A 19255-nucleotide genomic window follows, 5' to 3' on the forward strand; every position below is an offset into this window, starting at 1 on the left:
ACTAATACTACCGATAAAGAGGCTTAACGTACAAAGTCCCATAAGTAAATATTGATTTTCACACTTTTAAATTCCCAAAACTAAGGGCTTATTTTGTAGTGTTTTCAAAATATTTTTATTTGTAGTATGAAAATGGAAATTAAATCTTTTTGTGAATGATGTTGAGATTGTTTCTGATATTGCGTGAGGTTAATTTTTTTATAGATTGTTTTAGGTATAAATAAAGTAAAATCATGTGTAGGCACATTCAAAAAAATGTATATTAAGTTATAGCATTGAAAATGAAAATGAAAAAGAAAAATAACTTTTAATTATTTTATATATTTTTAAAACAAAACTATATTTACTATTTTTCTCACTATCATTTTTGAAATATTTACTAACTAAATGTAGTTTAGAGATCATTTTCGTTTTATAATCTCAAAAAATGTGGAGAAACGTTTTAAAAAATAAACGAAAAAATTTTAAACATGCCTTAAATGTCTGATTTTTGAGCTTTATCAATAAGATAATAACTTTTAGGCTTCGACATTCCCAAATTAATTAGCACCTTTAAGCTTCAAAACTTTTTAAATTAATAGATAGTGAATTAATGCAATAGCGGTTGCATATTTTATTCACTAAAGGTGAGTTTGGAATTGTTGCGTGTCTAACAGAATCATTGTCACTTTTACTTAAATGAACAGTGTATAATTTCACCCCAATTACCTACATTAATAGACGTGCGGCACTAGGTTTTTTTTTTTTTTTTTTCATTTTTTTTAAAGCTAGTCCAATGGTTAGGGGAAAAAAAGTTGTCGACACAAATGCACATCACCATACTATTATAAAAAGGCGTGAATAAGGTATAATTAAGGAACAAAACAATTATTTTATACACAATTTTGTTTGGGCAACATTTTCTCATTTATTTCTTTTTTTCAAAGTTGAAAGGATACATGAATATATTTTTTTAAGATTTTTTCGGGTACGATTTTCTTATTGGTAGGGTTAATTTATGAACTTTAAATTTAATCAAAATTATACAAAATTTTTTAAAAATATGTAGAATAGAAAATTATTAATATAAATATGACGGTTAAAAACGAATAAATACCAGTATTTTTTTTTTTCCTTTTAAGAATGATATGTTAACATATATGTATCAGCTATTTTCCTCCCAATTTCTTCTCTATCCCTTTTTTTTTTTTTTTTTATTGAATGCATCCGTTAATCCGTTTCGTAAAATAATAATTAAAAAAGAAAAAAAAACTAGAGCATGTCTAAAAGTTTGGACCATTCAAAATGGTTGGGACTTGAAAGGACAGACTATCGGGTAAGTGACTACAGGGGTTGGGGGCACTTTAGCTGAAAATCTGAGAATCTCTCGATTTTGAGACTGATCTTTGCTTTTTGCATCTGTTAAACCAAAACAAAAATGCCAATGGTTTTGGTAGCAGCAGCAGCAGCAGGAGGTCAAGTATTGTCAAAATCCCCACACCATCTCCATCTCATTAATTCTCTATCTCCATTTCCTTCTCCTTCCCCTTTTCCTTCCCTCACAAAGACTAATTCTATCTCTCTCCGCCGCCACCACCACCACCACCATCCACGGCTTCGGCTTGGCCCCACAAGTATAAGTACAGGTACAACCAGCTCCTTATTCTCCTACAGGAAACCAGTAGTAGTAGTGGCGGCCTCTATCAACGAATCCATGTCGTTTGCAGCTTCCTCGTACGACAGCGTCCTCTTTCTTCTCTCGGCAGAGAGCACCGGCTATTCCTTGGCCAGCTACTACACATCTTTGGGACTCTTCGTCATCTCTGTCCCTGGCCTCTGGTCCCTTATCAAACGCTCTGTTAAATCCAAGGTTCTTTCTTTTTTTTTCAATTAATTTATTTGTAGAATACACCTGTTATATACAGGCATAAGAAGAAGGGTGAATTGAGACTGATTAGTGTGGTGTTGTTTTTGGTGATTTATTAAATAATAGATAGTTCAGAAGACGTTTATTGGAGAAGGTGAAGCCAAGAAGCCACCCAATCAGATGGCCGGTGAGATTCTTTCTTTCTTCTCTCGCAACAATTTTGCGGTCGCTGATAGAGGAGAGACCATTACGTACGTAAGCCTAATCTTATCGTTATCTTATCTAAATTAATCTTCCACCATCTTTTCTTATTTTAATTTCCTTAATTTTTTGTCATCTGCAATTACAACAGTCTTGATAGCCAAGCATAAATCATGTTAGGGTCAAAAATTATTTACTACGGAATTTAACACTTTGCATTAGGATTATAATCGTTTGAAGCCTAGAATTTTGTACATTCTGTTAGAAAATAGCTGCAATTTTTTTTAAATTTTTTTTTTTTATTTACAATGATAGAGTAGCTCCTTTTAAGTTTAGAAAGGTGTCAAGAATACTTCCTCAATTTAACTTTGCGTTTGGTGTACCAATTTATTAGTAAATGCAGCTTATCCAAATAATTTTGCTCAATTTTCCTCCACATTTATTTAATATTTCTTTTCTGGAAAAACATTTAACCATTTTTTAGAATGATTGGAGTTTTAGCTCTTAATATGCATACTTTTTCTACTTAATAATTGAGACATAATTGGCTTTCGTACTTCCTCTACATACTCATGTCTCATTAGCATCGGTATCACACCCCCAACACTAGGAGCCTTTGTTTCTATTTCCATTTTCATTTTTCATGTTTTTCGAAGTAAAAAATTGAAAACGGGTTTTAAAAACGCGTTTGGTGTAAATTTTTTTAAAAAACAAAAACAAAATCGTTTTTGTCGTTTTGTGGAAATCAGAAAACAAAAAAAAAGCTGTTTTCATTTTCTCCATTTTCGTTTTCATTTTCTTTTTCTCTCCCGTTTTCTCTTCAGCCTCCCCTGTCTCAGTTTTTTTCTGCCCTTCCTCCCCCCCCCCCCCCCCCCATCATCTGGTACCGGAACTCGAAGATCTACAATGGAAGGATCGCTCCGGGGAAGAGGACGAGAGGGAGGGGAAAAAGCAAGAGCTTGACGACGTCGTCTGACTTCGGTGAGCCAGCGTAGTGCCGCTCGGAGAACGACAACGCCGAGCACCGGAGAGCATTGGGCTTGCGGCGGTGGCAATAATATTATGTATTTAATATATTTAATAATATTATTTATTTAATATATTATTATTTTAAATATTATTACATATTTTTAAAAATTAAACCACCAAACGCAGTTTCAGTTTTTTTTTTAAACTGAAATCAATCTCTGAATAAAACTACCAAACGCATTTTCAGAAATAATTCCAAAATGAAAATGAAAACGTTTTCATTTCCATTTTTATACAGAAAACAAAATTATTTTGGAACCAATTCCAAACGCACCATAGAATTTACTTCACAAGCTTCAGGTTTCCAGGACTAAAGAACAAGGTGGTTCTTTCAAGTATTGTTTAGTGACTCATTGTATATATATTCTTCCAGTTATTGTTTGTGACCCGTTGAATATATATTTTGTCTTGGCTTTTTTTTTATTTTTTTATTTTTTATGGAAACTCCCTCAATTTTAAGTTTCGTAAATTGGTCCCTAAAATTTTAATCTTAACAATTCACTCCTTTAAATTTTAAAATTTGTTCAAATGTTGGTCAAATTAAAAACGAAATTAAAAATTTAGACGATTTCTTCAATGCGAACATTTTATGAGGCTAATTCATCTTTTTACATCGAATAGGTCCAAAAAATTGTACGCTCACGATGTCTATACAGAACAATCCGATGCATAAAGACCAAAATCAGCCTCAGTAAACGTTCATGCGGAATAAACCGTCCGAATTTTTAATTTTGTTTTCAATTTGACCACTATTAAAACGAATTTTAAAATTTAAGGAGTGAGTTACTAGGATTAAAATTTGAGAGACGATTTGCTTTTGAGGTGTCCACACAGAAAAGCCATTTGTCTTAGCAAAAGGAAAGATCCAGTAAATGTACATTTGCCATGTCTTGAATGAAGGTTTGAGGGCGTGATGGTACCAAGCAGAGGGCAGGCAGCTTTGCTCATATTCTGCACCTGCATCAGCCTTGCCAGTGTCGCCCTCGTTCTTACCATAACTTTTCCGGATGTCGGCAACAATTGGTTCTGGCTCACCATCTTAAGTCCATTAGCGTAAGTAGTCACTGTAAGTTGCATAATTCCATTCAGAAAACTGAACACATCACACGTATTCGGATAAGTACTAATGCATCGGTGACGGATCATAGGGGCGCCTATTACTGGAAAAGAGCATCACGGAAGGAGCAGATCAAGGTCAAAATGATGGTTGGAGACGACGGGATCCTATCGGAGATCATAGTACAAGGTGATGACCAACAAGTCGAGCAAATGAGGAAGGAGCTTCAGCTCAGCGAAAAAGGCATGGTGTATGTCAAGGGCATATTCGAAAGATAAAAACTAAGAGAGAAAAAGGTACTAAGGCAGTGGCCAGAGATGTTGAATTTTGCAACTGTTACTTAAAGCCTAAAGGGGAATTAGCAAACGAGGCTGTTCATCAGTTGATTCCTGTAAAAGAGTTGAGATGTATTAAAACAACCTAGATTACATGAGTTTAACTTGAAAATTTTGGGCAATAATTCAACTCTCTTCTTCAACTTAGCTCCAAAACTACTTATCTTCTTTTACATGCATACTTGTTATGGTGTCACGGCTCATTATTACGTTGGCACCAGCATGCACTTATTTATCCGCTTCAATACATAGGGGAATCAGATATATATCATAAAACAAGAATAGAAGGAAGATTAATAGCAATATACACTTTGAAAGAGATTCGACCGAGAGAAACAGTCATATCCTTGAATAAGTTTTGTGATGATGGAATCCTAATTCCTATCCACCTACAAGCTTGTTTGAACTCCCATAACCTCAAGGAGACGTGATCAGAACTAAAAAGTAGTAATACTTGGGGGAAAAATCAACGTAATTCATGCTTCAGCTAAAGCCAAGCAACTTATTGAGAATTTGAGCAAGGTTACATCATCCACCTTAAGCCGAATAGTAACATGGCCAACAACAAAGATGTCCTTCGCAAATCTTCGACATTATCTGATTGGATAAAAAGAAAGAAAAATATTCCGAAAGCAAAATAACAATAAACCTCTACAAAAGCAGATCCCCAACAGACACTCAACCAATCAGTAATTTGTTCTCGTCCAAGAAGGTATATGTGGGTACCTCCAAATTGTACGGAGCTGGTCCCTTTCGAATTCTTCCAGAGATATCATAGTGGGAGCCATGGCATGGACAAAACCATCCACCAAAGTCACCAGCATTTGGTAAGGGAATGCAACCCAGATGGGTACAGACCCCGACGACAACAAGCCATTCTGGGTTTTTAACCCTCTCAGCATCTGGCTGAGGATCACGGAGAGAATTTAAGTCAACGCTGTTTGCTAGCTTGATATCATCCTCAGTTCGACGCCTGATGAATACCGGCTTCCCTCGCCACTTAACAGTCACGGTGCTGCCCGGTTCGATGCTCGAGAGATCAGCCTCAAGAGACGCCATTGCAAGAACGTCCTTACTGGCCGACATGCTCAGCACAAACTTAAGGATGAGCAGACGAATCAGAGAAGCGTACACAAACCTACCACCTGTAAGGACAAAGTAGGCAAATGCCCTTTTGCTAGGATCCCCAGGTGGATATCTCTCATGATTGTACTCATCATATTCTATCTTTGAGGTTGGGTTCTTAACAGCAGCCACAGTTGCCGGAACATCCAGCACAAGGTTATGTTCCTTTGATGGGGTCAGAGAATCAGAAGCAAAACCTGAAGAACCCAAGAATATGCATCTGCTTATTCAACAATTATTGCAAACGTAAATGAAAAACAAGTAAAGGCAAACATCATCGATCTTAAGACCCAATTTTGATAGAGAAGCTACAATTTCACTAATACCAGACAGATTGATGACTAAATTATAATTACAATATCAAACTCAACGTCTTCCAAGAGATCTCAACTTTATTATTCAATTTTAAGTTCCCATTACTAAAACACAAAAAAGCAAAAGACCATCACGATAATTTAACTAAAAGTCGCAGAGTGTCGTGCTAGTTTCTAAGAAATTTATACCAAGATTGTTTGGCAAACCCTTACAAGTAGCAGCAGATGATTTGATTATGCATCCTTTAAATATTCTTTCGCATTTTTAAGCTTGTTTAAACATGCGTGCCAAGCCATAGATGTACTCATATACAAAATATGCTCAGAGAAATACAATACGCAATAAGAATGTGATTAGAAGCAACTGGAATCTTGCGAGATTTTAACTAACGATTTGAAAACCCTTTGATTCATTATATATGCACATGAAGAGAGAGACATGAATGAGAGAGAATTGAAGGTTCATTTGGAGTTCAAGCAGCTGGAAACTATACAAATTTCAAAGCAAATAAATTAGAAACTCTATTTTATACTAAACAAAGAGAAAGGGGGAAAAAACTCAATCTTGAGATAATGATTTGAAAACCCTAAATCAATACACATAGTCGAGAAACCAAAAAAAACAAAAACAAAAACAAAAACTGAAACTTGATATTTGGAATAGATTAAACAATGAAATCGGAAGGTATAAACAGGATTAGAAAGAGGAAGAAGAAAGAGAGAGAAATAAAACCCTAAGAATGAAAGAGAAGGAGCTGACCTCTGGAAGGGATATGAAAGTGGGGAGTAAGAGAGGGGAAGGATCGGAGAGGGAGATCATCGGAAGAAGAGTCGGCGGAGGCATTGATAGGATGAGGAGAGAGAAGGGAAGAGGCGGTGGATATGGCGGCGGAGTAATTAGGCCTCCGGAGGGAATCGGTGGATGAGAGAGAGGAGAGCCTCCGAGCCGCAACTCTCAACATCTTCTTCTGCTGATTGTTTGCTTCTTTCTTCTTCTTTCTTCTTTTTCGCTTAGAAATGGTGGAAAGGAGGCTACGCGAAATCTGGAGAGATGCCGCGGGCTGCTGAATGATGGGTACGGAAATTAGAGGCTTTTTTTACCTTTATTTTTAGGAGATTTGAATATTTTTCGAGAATGCGACGAAAATTTTTAGCTGCTGACTGTTCCAGAAAAATAAAAGGAGAAAATTTTAATTCATGAAAATAAAGGGGAAAAAAAGAAGGGTGTAATAAATAATTGTCGTGTTTAAAATTATTATTTTTTTGGTTTTTACATTTTTGAGAACGAAAAAATAAAAATGATTTTAAAACGGTATTTGATACAATTAAAGATAAAAAATAGAGATGAAAATGATTTTTTAATTTAGTATAAAATGAGAGAAATAAAAAATAATTTTTAATTATTTTTTATTTTTTATTTTTGTTTTCTCCTCTCTCGAGCAGAGAGAGATGGACATTAATGAGTTTTTTATACCGAAAATAATATCTTGATAAAACTACCAAACCCATTTTTAAAAATAATTTCTGTCTCAGATTGAAAACGTTTTTATTTCCATCTTCATACAAAAAATAAAACCATTTTGGAACAAGTTCTAAACGCACCCAATTGATTTATAAACATATTTTATAGCAGTATATCGCGTAAATTTTGTTACGACTAATTAAAAGATTTTTTCACATAATTTTTTTGCGACTATTAAAATAATTTTTCACATAAATAGCGGGATTTTACCAATAATAAATTATGCAGATACATGATAAACTGTATTAACTTTAAATAATTTTAAAATTAGTTAATTATTTAATTTAGTTTCAAAAATCAGCTATTTACTAAAAAAAAATGGAGGGGAACTCATCTAGAGACAAATGAGGGCTATAAATGGAATTGTTACAACTTTTAGGTTTGGATTGACATACGCATGGGATATAAACTATTGTAAAGAATATTACAACCATGTCATCATACTATATATAGAATGCCAAATATACTCTTAGGATATCGGTCATTATTTAACCACAATACCAGCATCTGATGAGATATCGGGTGATATCAGGCCACACATCCGACATCCAACCAAGATACGTGACGATATCTCATTTGAAATCCACCAAGTTAAGACTGGTATCGAAAATTGCCATTGTTGGCGGCAATACAAGTTATACAACCATCACCACCATCAAGATATTAAAAAACCCATAAAAAATATATATATAAAGGATCACGAAAGAAATTACAAGTCCACAAACCACTAGAAATCATCAAAAAATTCATAAAATCCAACAAATTATTAAAAATCATCAAATATTCACAAAAAATCACCGTCGTCCTCGTCCTGGTGTTATAAGACTGCGTTTAGATCTGTGCAGCAAGGCCCACGATCCTCCATGGCCGCCATGACTCCCTTTCTTCGTCGACTCTGACAACATCTAGCAGATAAGCTCGACAAAGGCACATCATATTAGGGCTGCAAGGTCGCATGTATGATAGGCGGTGCAAGGCTCAAGATCCTCCATGGCCACTAAGCCTCATTTCCTTTGTCAACTCGGACAACATCTGGGCACAAATAGCTGGATGAAGGCACATCAATCGGCGCTACAAGGCAGCGTGCTAGATCGAGTATAACGTTGAGAACGATTGGTCGCCGTGCTTCATATGTACTGGCAGAGCTCTTCGCAACGACAATGACTCACTGCTTGGTGGTGGAGAACTCCTCAATGATGGTGAGGACAACGAGAGGTCGCCAGAGATTTCCATGGTGACGATGGTCATTACTGGTGTCGGAGAGATCCTCGAGGATGGTGGGGAGATTCGAGAGAGCTCATAGGTGTCGAGCTCCACTGAGAAAGGATGGTGGCGGCGGCTGTTGTGTGGGTAAGAGATACGAGAGAAAAGAAAGAAGAGAACATGAATTAAAAACCCTACTCAAATCATCTAGGAATATTTTAGACCTTTAAATTCAAATCTTAGTCTGGCACATGGCAAAACAATTGAGAGTTTAAGTCATTTGGTAGAAGTCAATCCATCCTTACTTTATTTATATGGCACATCCCCTAAATGTTTCAACAAATAAGGAAGTTTGGACCCAAATTGTTGTGGACTCATTTAAGTTAAGCCCAAAAAAAGTCCAAAGAGAAGCGTCTTGTTTTTTTTTTACAAATCAAGTTCTATTGCTAGTATTTTCTCTCACAAATACATTTAGTTCATAGATTCAGAACTATGATTCAAAATTATTCTCGTTTTACGTGTATTTTTTATGAGCAACGAACTATGATTCAAATCATGGTACGAATCCCCATTTCAAACAAATCTCTTTTTTTTCCTCAACCTCTTCAAGGTTTTCCGAGTAGTCATGATCCAGACTGGGTCTATGTTTTCATCAAACGACTTCAATATATAATTATTGTTAAATTATTCCAGACTGTAGCCGTCTTAGCTCAGCCGGTAGAGCGCATGGCTTTTAACCATGTGGTCGTGGGTTCGATTCCCACAGACGGCGATTTATCCCCCTTTTTATCCAAACAATATTCGTCTTTTTTTCCCTTTTTTTTTTTTTAATTTAATTTCAAATGGCTTGGCATATTATAAACGTGATTATCTTATTGATGAATCTTTTGTTAATAAGCTAATTGTCGACCCCAAAATGACGCATGCGAAGACCATAGGATTTTAAAAAAATTATTTTTAACTCTAAAAAATAAAAATATATTAGTTATAATATAATTAAAAATTACAATTAGATTATATTATTATATAATATATAATTATTCTTATATAATATTAAATAAATATACTATAATTAATATATTATATAACTAGTAATAGATAATAATATTTGAATTATAAAATTATATAAATATGTAATTATTATATTATTATTAATATAATAAATATAATTATTTCAATACAATATAATATATAATATTATTAATATAATTATAATATCATATTATATGACAAAATAATAACATTAGAGTTATTAATATAATTATAATATTATTTGTTACAATATTACTATTACATTATATTATATTATATTACGAGTTTAAATTTTAGATTGAGAATATTGTAAATTTTAAATTTTATTAGAAGTATTATGAAAGTTTTATTAATTGTACTATGATGATTCCTGTACAATCTAAAAGTTAAAGTTGCCTTTGGACTGCTTCTAATTTTGGCTGTAGATTCTTCAAAAATTCTTTAAAAAGTACTTTTAGAGTATGTTTGGTAGGAAAGAAAAGTAGAAGGAAAGAAGAAGGTGGAGGGATTTTGGGAGGGAAAATGAAAATATAGGTTGTTTGGTAGGAGAGAAAAGAAAAGGGAAGAGAAAATATGGTGGAAAATAATATATGTGGGCCCCACCATTTTTTTCCTTCCACAAGTGGGCAGAAAATGAGATGGAAAATAGAGACAACTCATTAAAGTGAGCAAAGTTACTAAACTACTATTTTCTCCATCAACATCTAAGCAAAAAATTTAAGGGTATAAAAGTAATTTACGAGTAAGATTTTTTCTTTCCTCCCAATTTAACTTCCAATACCAAACAAGTGAAGGTAAGCTCATTTTCTTTCCATCTTCGCATACCAAACAACATAAAAGAAAATCAATTTCCTTTCCATCATTGCTATTTTCCATCACTTTCATATTTCCTTTCTATCATATTTTCTTTCCTTCCTACCAAACATAGCATTAAGGAGATTTATCAAACATTAAAATTAACTTTTGCTACAAGCAGAAGCTGATTTTGGGAGCGAAAAGTAATACCAAACTAAGTTAGGCAATAGTGGTGATGAGGTTGAAATCAAAGAGTACATTCACTTCGGAAATAAGAGGATTTTGCTTAGTTTGGTAGATATTTTGGGAGCCTAAAATCAATTTTCTACATAGCTTATGTGTTTGGTAAAAACCTCATGAAGTGATCCTTAGATAATTTGTGAGGAATTTAAAGCTGCATCTGATTGTAGATTGTGCGGCAATCTATTATCCCTCATTAATGATATTTTCCTTTTTCCCAAATTAACCTCGCTGAATTAAAGAAATCTCGTTCTTAAATTTCTTTCTGCTCCTTTGCTGGTGCTATCCTCTCTCAATTGTGCTCTTCTCGTTCTTTCTTAGCCAAAGCTCTCTCTCTTTGATTCTCTCTCTTTGTTTTCTCAGACTCCCTCTCTCCATTCCCAAGTTGCTTCTGAGATTGTCAGTCATGCAGAGTCTCTCCTCTCTTTCTGTTCTTTCGGTGTTTGTGGGTTTGTTATCGTTAGGGTTTTTAGATTTCATCATTGGATTGTGGAATATCCGATTGGAGTCATCAGATCAATAGCCTCTGTAAGTACTCAATTTGGAACAGAGGTACGTCTGGCTGATCAGTCATAGTTGGGATATCTCTCTACACATTCTCTCACTTAATGTGTTATTTCTTCTCTTTGATTTCTAAGAAACCTTAGGAAATGAAAGTTTCAGAATCACAATTCTTTTCTAAGAAATAAAATCCCTCCTTTCATCAATTTCAGCGTTTTCATATTCGCAAAAAAAAAAGGAAAAGAAACTTCTGATTCATGTTATTGTTAATTTTTCCTAATGTCTAATAGTAATTTGATGACTAGGCGATTGAGATTTGCATTGATTTATTCGTTGTTTTTTTTATTGGATTAGTTTGAAACCGTTTGATTTAAGCGTCGCTAATTGGCCCAATGAAATTTTGGTGGGTTATTTTTGGGTCTTTTTTTCCCTTTTTTTTTTTTAATTTAATTTCAAATGGCTTGGCATATTATAAACGTGATTATCTTATTGATGAATCTTTTGTTAATAAGCTAATTGTCGACCCCAAAATGACGCATGCGAAGACCATAGGATTTTAAAAAAATTATTTTTAACTCTAAAAAATAAAAATATATTAGTTATAATATAATTAAAAATTACAATTAGATTATATTATTATATAATATATAATTATTCTTATATAATATTAAATAAATATACTATAATTAATATATTATATAACTAGTAATAGATAATAATATTTGAATTATAAAATTATATAAATATGTAATTATTATATTATTATTAATATAATAAATATAATTATTTCAATACAATATAATATATAATATTATTAATATAATTATAATATCATATTATATGACAAAATAATAACATTAGAGTTATTAATATAATTATAATATTATTTGTTACAATATTACTATTACATTATATTATATTATATTACGAGTTTAAATTTTAGATTGAGAATATTGTAAATTTTAAATTTTATTAGAAGTATTATGAAAGTTTTATTAATTGTACTATGATGATTCCTGTACAATCTAAAAGTTAAAGTTGCCTTTGGACTGCTTCTAATTTTGGCTGTAGATTCTTCAAAAATTCTTTAAAAAGTACTTTTAGAGTATGTTTGGTAGGAAAGAAAAGTAGAAGGAAAGAAGAAGGTGGAGGGATTTTGGGAGGGAAAATGAAAATATAGGTTGTTTGGTAGGAGAGAAAAGAAAAGGGAAGAGAAAATATGGTGGAAAATAATATATGTGGGCCCCACCATTTTTTTCCTTCCACAAGTGGGCAGAAAATGAGATGGAAAATAGAGACAACTCATTAAAGTGAGCAAAGTTACTAAACTACTATTTTCTCCATCAACATCTAAGCAAAAAATTTAAGGGTATAAAAGTAATTTACGAGTAAGATTTTTTCTTTCCTCCCAATTTAACTTCCAATACCAAACAAGTGAAGGTAAGCTCATTTTCTTTCCATCTTCGCATACCAAACAACATAAAAGAAAATCAATTTCCTTTCCATCATTGCTATTTTCCATCACTTTCATATTTCCTTTCTATCATATTTTCTTTCCTTCCTACCAAACATAGCATTAAGGAGATTTATCAAACATTAAAATTAACTTTTGCTACAAGCAGAAGCTGATTTTGGGAGCGAAAAGTAATACCAAACTAAGTTAGGCAATAGTGGTGATGAGGTTGAAATCAAAGAGTACATTCACTTCGGAAATAAGAGGATTTTGCTTAGTTTGGTAGATATTTTGGGAGCCTAAAATCAATTTTCTACATAGCTTATGTGTTTGGTAAAAACCTCATGAAGTGATCCTTAGATAATTTGTGAGGAATTTAAAGCTGCATCTGATTGTAGATTGTGCGGCAATCTATTATCCCTCATTAATGATATTTTCCTTTTTCCCAAATTAACCTCGCTGAATTAAAGAAATCTCGTTCTTAAATTTCTTTCTGCTCCTTTGCTGGTGCTATCCTCTCTCAATTGTGCTCTTCTCGTTCTTTCTTAGCCAAAGCTCTCTCTCTTTGATTCTCTCTCTTTGTTTTCTCAGACTCCCTCTCTCCATTCCCAAGTTGCTTCTGAGATTGTCAGTCATGCAGAGTCTCTCCTCTCTTTCTGTTCTTTCGGTGTTTGTGGGTTTGTTATCGTTAGGGTTTTTAGATTTCATCATTGGATTGTGGAATATCCGATTGGAGTCATCAGATCAATAGCCTCTGTAAGTACTCAATTTGGAACAGAGGTACGTCTGGCTGATCAGTCATAGTTGGGATATCTCTCTACACATTCTCTCACTTAATGTGTTATTTCTTCTCTTTGATTTCTAAGAAACCTTAGGAAATGAAAGTTTCAGAATCACAATTCTTTTCTAAGAAATAAAATCCCTACTTTCATCAATTTCAGCGTTTTCATATTCGCAAAAAAAAAACGGAAAAGAAACTTCTGATTCATGTTATTGTTAATTTTTCCTAATGTCTAATAGTAATTTGATGACTAGGCGATTGAGATTTGCATTGATTTATTCGTTGTTTTTTTTATTGGATTAGTTTGAAACCGTTTGATTTAAGCGTCGCTAATTGGCCCAATGAAATTTTGGTGGGTTATTTTTGGGTCTTTTTTTCCCTTTTTTTTTTTTAATTTAATTTCAAATGGCTTGGCATATTATAAACGTGATTATCTTATTGATGAATCTTTTGTTAATAAGCTAATTGTCGACCCCAAAATGACGCATGCGAAGACCATAGGATTTTAAAAAAATTATTTTTAACTCTAAAAAATAAAAATATATTAGTTATAATATAATTAAAAATTACAATTAGATTATATTATTATATAATATATAATTATTCTTATATAATATTAAATAAATATACTATAATTAATATATTATATAACTAGTAATAGATAATAATATTTGAATTATAAAATTATATAAATATGTAATTATTATATTATTATTAATATAATAAATATAATTATTTCAATACAATATAATATATAATATTATTAATATAATTATAATATCATATTATATGACAAAATAATAACATTAGAGTTATTAATATAATTATAATATTATTTGTTACAATATTACTATTACATTATATTATATTATATTACGAGTTTAAATTTTAGATTGAGAATATTGTAAATTTTAAATTTTATTAGAAGTATTATGAAAGTTTTATTAATTGTACTATGATGATTCCTGTACAATCTAAAAGTTAAAGTTGCCTTTGGACTGCTTCTAATTTTGGCTGTAGATTCTTCAAAAATTCTTTAAAAAGTACTTTTAGAGTATGTTTGGTAGGAAAGAAAAGTAGAAGGAAAGAAGAAGGTGGAGGGATTTTGGGAGGGAAAATGAAAATATAGGTTGTTTGGTAGGAGAGAAAAGAAAAGGGAAGAGAAAATATGGTGGAAAATAATATATGTGGGCCCCACCATTTTTTTCCTTCCACAAGTGGGCAGAAAATGAGATGGAAAATAGAGACAACTCATTAAAGTGAGCAAAGTTACTAAACTACTATTTTCTCCATCAACATCTAAGCAAAAAATTTAAGGGTATAAAAGTAATTTACGAGTAAGATTTTTTCTTTCCTCCCAATTTAACTTCCAATACCAAACAAGTGAAGGTAAGCTCATTTTCTTTCCATCTTCGCATACCAAACAACATAAAAGAAAATCAATTTCCTTTCCATCATTGCTATTTTCCATCACTTTCATATTTCCTTTCTATCATATTTTCTTTCCTTCCTACCAAACATAGCATTAAGGAGATTTATCAAACATTAAAATTAACTTTTGCTACAAGCAGAAGCTGATTTTGGGAGCGAAAAGTAATACCAAACTAAGTTAGGCAATAGTGGTGATGAGGTTGAAATCAAAGAGTACATTCACTTCGGAAATAAGAGGATTTTGCTTAGTTTGGTAGATATTTTGGGAGCCTAAAATCAATTTTCTACATAGCTTATGTGTTTGGTAAAAACCTCATGAAGTGATCCTTAGATAATTTGTGAGGAATTTAAAGCTGCATCTGATTGTAGATTGTGCGGCAATCTATTATCCCTCATTAATGATATTTTCCTTTTTCCCAAATTAACCTCGCTGAATTAAAGAAATCTCGTTCTTAAATTTCTTTCTGCTCCTTTGCTGGTGCTATCCTCTCTCAATTGTGCTCTTCTCGTTCTTTCTTAGCCAAAGCTCTCTCTCTTTGATTCTCTCTCTTTGTTTTCTCAGACTCCCTCTCTCCATTCCCAAGTTGCTTCTGAGATTGTCAGTCATGCAGAGTCTCTCCTCTCTTTCTGTTCTTTCGGTGTTTGTGGGTTTGTTATCGTTAGGGTTTTTAGATTTCATCATTGGATTGTGGAATATCCGATTGGAGTCATCAGATCAATAGCCTCTGTAAGTACTCAATTTGGAACAGAGGTACGTCTGGCTGATCAGTCATAGTTGGGATATCTCTCTACACATTCTCTCACTTAATGTGTTATTTCTTCTCTTTGATTTCTAAGAAACCTTAGGAAATGAAAGTTTCAGAATCACAATTCTTTTCTAAGAAATAAAATCCCTCCTTTCATCAATTTCAGCGTTTTCATATTCGCAAAAAAAAAAAATTTACGAGTAAGATTTTTTCTTTCCTCCCAATTTAACTTCCAATACCAAACAAGTGAAGGTAAGCTCATTTTCTTTCCATCTTCGCATACCAAACAACATAAAAGAAAATCAATTTCCTTTCCATCATTGCTATTTTCCATCACTTTCATATTTCCTTTCTATCATATTTTCTTTCCTTCCTACCAAACATAGCATTAAGGAGATTTATCAAACATTAAAATTAACTTTTGCTACAAGCAGAAGCTGATTTTGGGAGCGAAAAGTAATACCAAACTAAGTTAGGCAATAGTGGTGATGAGGTTGAAATCAAAGAGTACATTCACTTCGGAAATAAGAGGATTTTGCTTAGTTTGGTAGATATTTTGGGAGCCTAAAATCAATTTTCTACATAGCTTATGTGTTTGGTAAAAACCTCATGAAGTGATCCTTAGATAATTTGTGAGGAATTTAAAGCTGCATCTGATTGTAGATTGTGCGGCAATCTATTATCCCTCATTAATGATATTTTCCTTTTTCCCAAATTAACCTCGCTGAATTAAAGAAATCTCGTTCTTAAATTTCTTTCTGCTCCTTTGCTGGTGCTATCCTCTCTCAATTGTGCTCTTCTCGTTCTTTCTTAGCCAAAGCTCTCTCTCTTTGATTCTCTCTCTTTGTTTTCTCAGACTCCCTCTCTCCATTCCCAAGTTGCTTCTGAGATTGTCAGTCATGCAGAGTCTCTCCTCTCTTTCTGTTCTTTCGGTGTTTGTGGGTTTGTTATCGTTAGGGTTTTTAGATTTCATCATTGGATTGTGGAATATCCGATTGGAGTCATCAGATCAATAGCCTCTGTAAGTACTCAATTTGGAACAGAGGTACGTCTGGCTGATCAGTCATAGTTGGGATATCTCTCTACACATTCTCTCACTTAATGTGTTATTTCTTCTCTTTGATTTCTAAGAAACCTTAGGAAATGAAAGTTTCAGAATCACAATTCTTTTCTAAGAAATAAAATCCCTACTTTCATCAATTTCAGCGTTTTCATATTCGCAAAAAAAAAAACGGAAAAGAAACTTCTGATTCATGTTATTGTTAATTTTTCCTAATGTCTAATAGTAATTTGATGACTAGGCGATTGAGATTTGCATTGATTTATTCGTTGTTTTTTTTATTGGATTAGTTTGAAACCGTTTGATTTAAGCGTCGCTAATTGGCCCAATGAAATTTTGGTGGGTTATTTTTGGGTAATTTTGTGCCGTGAGAGGATTAATTTTATTAATGAATATATTTTATTAGATTCATTTTAAAACCGAATTTAGGAGATGTTTGGTTGGAGGATTTAAACCATGATTTGAATCATGATTCATGGTTCGCTACAATATTTTCTCTCACAAAAATACACGTAAATCGAAAATGGTTATAATTACATGATGGTCCATGAACCAAACGTCTCCTTAGTGTTTTTGGTTGAAATAAATTTAAATTTCACGAATTTTTGTTGAGCCATTGGGTTTTAATTTAGTTGATATTAGGTTTAATTTCATGGGTATTTGCCCATTTATTCTTGCGTTTATATATATTTGGCTATGAAGTGCGTTTTCTTTGTAATGCAAATACAATTATGAGATATTTCCATTATTCTTTTTCTTAATAGGGTTTTCTCATTGGATTTGCTATCATAGGCCTTTTCACTTCTTTGAACTTTGTATGAAAAGAGTCTGAATTGGTGGTTTTCTTAGAATTCTAGATATTTTAGTGTACTTGCTTCAATTTGAAACTTGTTAATAACTGCAATTATCTTATTCTGTTTTCTATCGGGGGTTGTTTGGGTAACAATTTAACCAAATATCCTATAAGTTTGAATTAGTAAATTGTAGTTGTTATATTGGAATAGTTACTTTGTTTACAATGACATTCGCTGTGTGTTTGGCGTTTGGACAAGGATCTAAGTTATCTAACGTTCATTAGGTACTTTGATTCTGAAGAGAATTTATAGTGGTAGGTGCTTAAAGTTCCATTGTGTTTCGCATTACTAGTATTGGTCATTGTGGAATTCTAAGATTGTCTGTTGCTCTTGAGCTGCGTAAACATTTTTCATTTTTAGTTTAGGGAACATACATGCTCCATCAGCAACACCTTTGAGAAATTCTTATCACCTTTTAATTAGTCTGAAATTGTGAGATCTGTTTGTCTTTACTTCCTTAAGAAATTGAAAAGAACTAATGAAAACCTTAGCCTATCAAATATTGAGTTTGCATCAGTAGACCTCTTTTGAATCAACTGCTAGTTAGATTTTTTCCAAATCTCTCAAACAATGTTTCTATTCCAAGTTAGTTTTGGAAAATTCCATCTTGGTGTTGGGGAATGGGATAAATTGCGTTAGAATCGCGATTCAAGTTGGCAGTATGTTCTCAATTGCTACAATCTGTTATCATTAAATATACTCATTCTTCCTTGTGGCTAGCTAATGATAGTGCTATAGATTTTGCTTTGGAATTCTAGAGGTTTTCCCGCGGTGAGAGACTGGTTCATTTTGTGTCTTTTACCCACCCATTTGGAGCAGGAAAAGGAAAAGCTCTTGGTGCTTTGAATGCAAGGGGTGGTGAAGATAGAGTGAGATTGGCAGAAGATGGAGTTATTGACGAGGCGAGAAAAGCCATCCAACTAGGAAAAACAGTTGCTGTAGTTGTGGAGCCTATCCACGTCGAAAGAGGCGAAAAATGTAGCTCCATTGGCGGTTTATAACATCAATGATTTCAGTTGTAAAAGTTTGACTCTAATTTATTTTTGTGATATTGTCCATTGCTTGAGGGACTTGTAAATGTTTGACTCTAATTTCTTTCCTGATTTCAGTTGTTGATGAACTACGGTTTATAACATCAATGCAACAATTTGGTAAAAGCTGCTTGTGAACATCTGTATGTTGGTTTACAATGGTTGAAACAACTCATGGAAAATGGTTCTACAATGGTTTATTTGAGCTGAGGAATGCATCTTTGATTCTTTTCATGCCTCTTCCAGTTGAACATGAAATGTTCATTTTTATTGTATATGTTGATTATTCACTAATGCTACTTTTAGTTGTAATGTATTGTGAATGAAGAAATAAAAAAAAAATATTAATTATTATAAATTTATTATTAGAAAACTCAGAATCATAGCATTATGTTTTTATTTTTTTAAATTAAACAATTATTTATAAATATCAAAAATAATTATATATATATTTAAGTTTCATATCATGTCTATTTTGATCATTTTAACTACCAAAAACAATTATATATATATATTTAAGTTTCATATCATGTCTATTTTGATCATTTTAACTACACACATCAATTCAATCTCATAATTTACCAAACGCTATTACACTGATTTTAAAACCAGCACAACTAGTATAATTACAGTATACAAAACACTCAGCTGTTTTTTATAACAACTGTTTCTTTTTTCAGCATAACTAAAAGTAATTTT

General features: G+C 32.6%; 2 protein-coding genes and 1 non-coding gene across 4 annotated transcripts; 2 read left to right on the plus strand and 1 right to left on the minus strand.

Annotated features, from left to right (window-relative positions):
- The first annotated feature begins 1281 nt into the window (after positions 1–1281).
- On the plus strand, positions 1282–4692 carry LOC21390953 (protein COFACTOR ASSEMBLY OF COMPLEX C SUBUNIT B CCB1, chloroplastic). 2 transcript variants are annotated; one of them, XM_024162043.1, is made up of 5 exons: positions 1282–1625; positions 1707–1849; positions 1973–2097; positions 3977–4129; positions 4225–4692. In XM_024162043.1, exons 1-5 carry the CDS (start codon positions 1418–1420, stop codon positions 4409–4411), a joined length of 816 nt encoding a protein of 271 aa, XP_024017811.1. In that variant the 5' UTR covers positions 1282–1417; the 3' UTR covers positions 4412–4692. The 2 variants fall into 2 exon arrangements, with proteins under 2 accessions (XP_024017811.1, XP_010090923.1); XM_010092621.2 differs by having other exon boundaries at positions 1282–1849.
- A 242-nt stretch (positions 4693–4934) lies between these two features.
- LOC21390954 (cytochrome b-c1 complex subunit Rieske-4, mitochondrial) lies at positions 4935–7011 on the minus strand. The gene is made up of 2 exons (XM_010092622.2): positions 6668–7011; positions 4935–5790 (listed from the first exon to the last, which is right to left on the minus strand). The coding sequence occupies exons 1-2, from the start codon at positions 6867–6869 to the stop codon at positions 5147–5149; spliced, it is 846 nt and encodes a 281-aa protein (XP_010090924.1). The 5' UTR covers positions 6870–7011; the 3' UTR covers positions 4935–5146.
- A 2320-nt stretch (positions 7012–9331) lies between these two features.
- Positions 9332–9404, plus strand: TRNAK-UUU. The gene has a single exon. It is a non-coding gene; the product is annotated as a tRNA-Lys (tRNA).
- The last annotated feature ends 9851 nt before the right edge of the window (positions 9405–19255 follow it).

The sequence above is a fragment of the Morus notabilis genome, unplaced genomic scaffold (assembly GCF_000414095.1).
Source record: "Morus notabilis unplaced genomic scaffold, ASM41409v2 Scaffold362, whole genome shotgun sequence".
In the NCBI taxonomy this organism is placed as follows: Eukaryota; Viridiplantae; Streptophyta; class Magnoliopsida; order Rosales; family Moraceae; genus Morus; species Morus notabilis.

Bases quoted from the DNA above. Each gene is read 5' to 3' on its own strand.
- LOC21390953 (XM_010092621.2), top strand. From the start codon at position 1,418: ATGCCAATGGTTTTGGTAGCAGCAGCAGCAGCAGGAGGTCAAGTATTG. The intron at 2,098-3,976 runs GTACGTAAGCCT...TCTTGAATGAAG, and splicing joins GATAGAGGAGAGACCATTAC to GTTTGAGGGCGTGATGGTAC. The intron at 4,130-4,224 runs GTAAGTAGTCAC...GACGGATCATAG, and splicing joins ACCATCTTAAGTCCATTAGC to GGGCGCCTATTACTGGAAAA.
- LOC21390954 (XM_010092622.2), bottom strand. From the start codon at position 6,869: ATGTTGAGAGTTGCGGCTCGGAGGCTCTCCTCTCTCTCATCCACCGAT. The intron at 5,791-6,667 runs GTCAGCTCCTTC...TGGGTTCTTCAG, and splicing joins CTTTCATATCCCTTCCAGAG to GTTTTGCTTCTGATTCTCTG.